This window comes from Cryptomeria japonica, chromosome 7, assembly GCF_030272615.1.
Source record: "Cryptomeria japonica chromosome 7, Sugi_1.0, whole genome shotgun sequence".
Taxonomy (NCBI): domain Eukaryota; kingdom Viridiplantae; phylum Streptophyta; class Pinopsida; order Cupressales; family Cupressaceae; genus Cryptomeria; species Cryptomeria japonica.
The window spans coordinates 291,253,508-291,258,162 of NC_081411.1; the positions used below are offsets into that span (position 1 = coordinate 291,253,508).

The 4,655-nt window shown below is 39.2% G+C and overlaps 2 protein-coding genes across 2 annotated transcripts; both read right to left on the reverse strand.

Annotated features, from left to right (window-relative positions):
• Nucleotides 1-1,081: 1,081 nt before the first annotated feature.
• Nucleotides 1,082-1,807, reverse strand: LOC131074734 (aldehyde oxidase GLOX-like). The gene has a single exon (XM_058011409.2). The coding sequence runs from the start codon at nt 1,805-1,807 to the stop codon at nt 1,082-1,084; it is 726 nt and encodes a 241-aa protein (XP_057867392.1).
• A 3-nt stretch (nt 1,808-1,810) lies between these two features.
• On the reverse strand, nt 1,811-2,737 carry LOC131074733 (aldehyde oxidase GLOX-like). The gene has a single exon (XM_058011408.1). The coding sequence runs from the start codon at nt 2,735-2,737 to the stop codon at nt 1,811-1,813; it is 927 nt and encodes a 308-aa protein (XP_057867391.1).
• Between the last annotated feature and the right edge of the window lie 1,918 nt (nt 2,738-4,655).

Here is a 4,655-nt window from a genome sequence, read left to right on the forward strand (position 1 = left end):
AATGTGTGCATTGATATAGTCTAGACATAAATGACTATGAAAATCCATAATAAATTATCAAACAATAAGGCAAAATCGATGAATGGGTGGATAGGGATCAAATAGATATTACCAAAAGATGGACAAAATTAAATAAAAGTATAGTTGTACAATGTCTCCTTAACGTAGCTATAAGAAATGAAAGGAATTTAGGAAGTACGAACCCCTCCAAATTGATTGACATGTCAAATAAAGTTGACCGAACTTAGGAAAAATGAACCCATCGGGCGATGCACAAACAACATGTAATATCCTAGAGGGGCAGCCACACCACTTGGTGGGGTTGTCATGGAAGAAGAATACACAAAAAATATTAAAGTAATAACAATTTTGAGTAGATAGCATTTGTGAAAATTGTGTAATTAATATCACAATAATTTAGTTAACATGGAAGCAACTTAAATTTTTCTAAATATATATTTAATTTTCAATCATTAAAATTTATTGAACTAGTAAGAATTTTGAGTAGATAGCTTTGAAAAAATCTATCTATATATATTTCTAAAAACAATTAATATCATACAATTGTTAATATTTTTATGGTAGATTCATATGCTATTTGAAAAAGAAAGATGATTAGAAGTTTTCTAATTTATTTTCCACAACTTTGTCTAATAGAAATAAACTATGTAATTGTCAGTTATTAATAAGAATTTTTTTGTTATATATTAAATTCCGTACATAGCTAAAATTTTATAGCTATATAATAAAATCATTATGATAGGATATGAATGTGACTCAACTGATAAGTTGATTGGACTTAACATTACTGCTATTACTTAATCATGCGTAGTTCAAAAATCTGATCATTGTTAATCCAAACTTGATTTGGTGCCCAATGCACATTGATTGAAATAAATATTCCATTTTCGATTTATTTGAGGCTTGAAATTACAATTGCCATAATTCCAATCGGGTTCAAAATTACCTCCCAAAATTGCAGCATAGCTTTTACATAACATAGGTTGAAGAAATGAGGGGAATTTAAGAGTTCTACGAACCCGTCCAAATGATTTGATATGTCAAATAAAGCCGATCAAACTTATGAAAAATGAACCCACTGGGCGACGCTGGGAATGCCACCATTTACAATAAACAGCATGTAATAACCTGGAGGGGCAGCCACACCACTTGGCGGGGCTGTCACGGAACAAGAATACACGACATTCCTGGCTGCATTTGAAACGAGGGTCGGTGTTTTATAGCCGAGAATGAGCAGCCTGTGGTTCATCGAATTGGTATGGGTCGTAAACGACGGAGCATATGCATTGAACTGTATAATGTCGGTAACAGAATTGGGGACAGAGTAAACAACTATGAAGGTGGCGCCGTAAGAGAGCGAGGTTGACGACACTGAGGTTATCTTGGGGCGGGCGTAACTTGTGTAGACGTTTTCTAAATAATAAGGACTGTATGCTTCCAACCGGAGCTCCGTGGGGAAGTTAGTTCCCGTGAAGACGTAACCCGCATGTGGATTGGAGCCGCCCACAATGATTCTCCCGTCTGCCATCATGTTAGCAGTAGAGTAATACATTCTCGGGATGCCTGTGGCCGCTAGGATGAAGAAGCGTTTTCCGACTGGTGCAGCAGGCCGGTAGAGGTAACGTGTGAGGACGGGGTCGGTTGCCATGCTCCATCCAGCTACCCCCTGTCGTGCTCCGTTGATGATGATGATTTCGCCATTGGGAAGAATGAGCATGTCCGACATGGTTCTCGGCCCGGGCATATCCTCCATGCTCCACGAAGGATTCGGGTCTGTAATGACCATTCGTCAACAGCTACGGAGCGCGTCCGTGAAATTACCTGCGTTGGCCAGGGCGAAACCGTTGTCCGGACAGCCTCCACAGATGAGAACTTCCACTTTGGTGAACCCGTCGGCGGCTGAGAGTGGCAGCATGACGGATGACCCGGTGGAAGGATAGTTCCGCGGGCCGTCACCCGGCATTCTGGGGAAGGTCTTCACGACAACGTTGGTTTTGTAGTCGAGGAGAATGGAATCCCTGTTGGCGAAGATAAAGAGGTTGCCATTGGAGGAGAGGTGGAGAAATGGATAGAGGTTGTTCTCTACTTGGGCACTGGTTCGGGTCTGAGATAGAAAAGGCAAGTTGAAAACTCCTTCGGCGGGGCTCTTGGGGACAAATTCGTAGTGAAACATTCGGGTGCCGCCGACAACGATAATGCTGTTGTCCGGGAGGATTTGGTTAGCGGCATACCACCGATCTGGGGCAAGCTTCGGCCCCTCAAAATTGTTCCAATCGCAGCTGCCGTCCGAGCAGGGAACGAAGTAACGAATGTCCCGTGACCCGTCACGATACCCACCGGTTTGTACCAACGTTCCATTTGCTGCAAGCGCCCCAGACGAGCACCAGGTGTCGTTGAAAATCATGAGCGGCCTCACATTGTTGGTGACTACATTGTACTCGATGGAATGCGCCGAGCAGTCGTGAGTGCTGACCTGGTCCTGTGGGTTGTCGCGGCAACGCCCGTTGTCCAGCAGGATTTGCGACGACCCGAAGTTGGTCCGGTCAAACATGACCACTGTGTTTAAATGCGTGGTGGTCATGTGCATGGCAGAGACGCCCCCATTTTGTACGAGAAGCATCCATCTTCCCGGCTTCACCGCCACTTGGGCTGCTGCTTCCCATGGCCATAAGCTCAACAACACGACCATGGAAAACGAAGCAGCTTTGGACTTCATTTTTTATTCAAACTCTCTATACAAGTTGCAGAGTTGGCTTGTCGTCCTCGTTTTTATGGTTCCCGTCGACTGATAAACTTGGTGAAGGAAGAACAAACAAGATAAGAATGAATCTCTGCCGGCCTCTCCCGCATCAAATAAATCTACCTGTAAATTCCTTTCTAACACACTCGACAGTGACTCGGTGCAATTAGAATCGTGCACGAACATATTTATTCTAGTGGCGATAACGAAACTGATTAGTCTGTCTCACCTTCTCTAGACAGAGATGGTCTCTCTGAATAATTATTTCTGGCACTGGGATTCGCTGGCATCCCTATATGCAAGCTCATACTCTCTCCTACATAATTTATAAATCAAATAGTAGGGTACTGTGTACTGGAATCATGGCTGCTAAGTCGCTTAAATAAAAAGAGTATTTAACATTCAGTTTAGGTATTGCTCTTATTCGACACACTGAAAATTAATTGGCAGATGAATTCAGGCACGTGAATATGTACCAAACATGCTATGGTCGAAATGTTGCAAAGAAATTCTCCTTTACAGCTGGACTAGAGCGACCAGGAGGTATGCGATAAAATTTTGTCTCCCGATATAATTAATAGACACGACTTATTTGTCAACGATCCGCTATAAAACTAATGGATCTGGTAATTAATACTTAGATCTCTCATTATGCATTTTTGGTGCTCCGTCGTCTTGTTACATGTAAAAATTTCGGGGCTCCACACTCTGAACTGGTTAAGGGCAAAAACTTGAACAAATTTTTTATAATTTCAAGTCATCATCAACATAAAGTTAAATAGATGATCATGACATTCGTTTTATATATTTCAATAATAATGACATTTTTCAATGGGTTATTTATGTAAAATGTAGTGTATATAACAATCTATGTAGGAACAACAATGCTTTCTTACAAACATCTTCATGAAAGGATAATCTTTACTACTGAGCAATTGAAGTAAGCAACATCTATGCACAAATTTGAAGCTTATAGTTCTCATAAATACTAAAAGCACATGAAACCTCTATGAATTCACTTTAATAGTCGAGCTCTTGATGTAAATAAAACAAATGTGCCACATGCAATATAACATCCATATTAGAGTGCTTTTGAATGGTTCGTAGTGTAATCTTGCACAACATAACTTCTACATTCTATAGAAAGGATTAATTTGCTACAACTCACACTTTGCTTTTTAGCTCTACTAAACTTCTCTCATGCACTACTTTACCCCCTTATGCATATAATATATATCCAATAATATTTTACATGTGTTGTAGAATATGGAAGAATCAATTTGCACACATATCAATAAGTATTATTTCATAGTCTCTCTATGTAGGACACTCCAAGACAAGTACATGTGCACTCATTAAGAAAACCATGCCATTTTAAAGAATGTGAAAGCCAAATTAGATGATAGTCTTTCCAACTCCTTAACACTTTTTATAGTGTGCGTTACTTGTACAAATATTTGTTTCAATATATTTAGTTAGAGTTGAAATTAATCTAACATATTTCTATATCTATTGTGCATGGAAATACTAACCAGTTGGAACTATACATTTACCACATAGGAAACAATCCATCCATGCATGATATATTGAAATATATTGTCAATGGCTTAGGTAATAGCTATTAGACAAATAAACATAACTATGCATTTTAGAATATAGTCTACATACCAGGCCTTTTCTATTAACCAGCCACTTTTACTAATGATCCAACTCATGTCAAGTGACCTAGTTGAACAACAAAGTGACTTCTACAAATTACGTGTATGCATTATTCACTTCTTGATAATGATATTATTTTCCTCACCACTACTTAAATATTATTTTTTGTAAATACACACAAAGCTAATTATTATAGTTCAATATTCTTGATGTATATGTCATATCTCTACTTTAC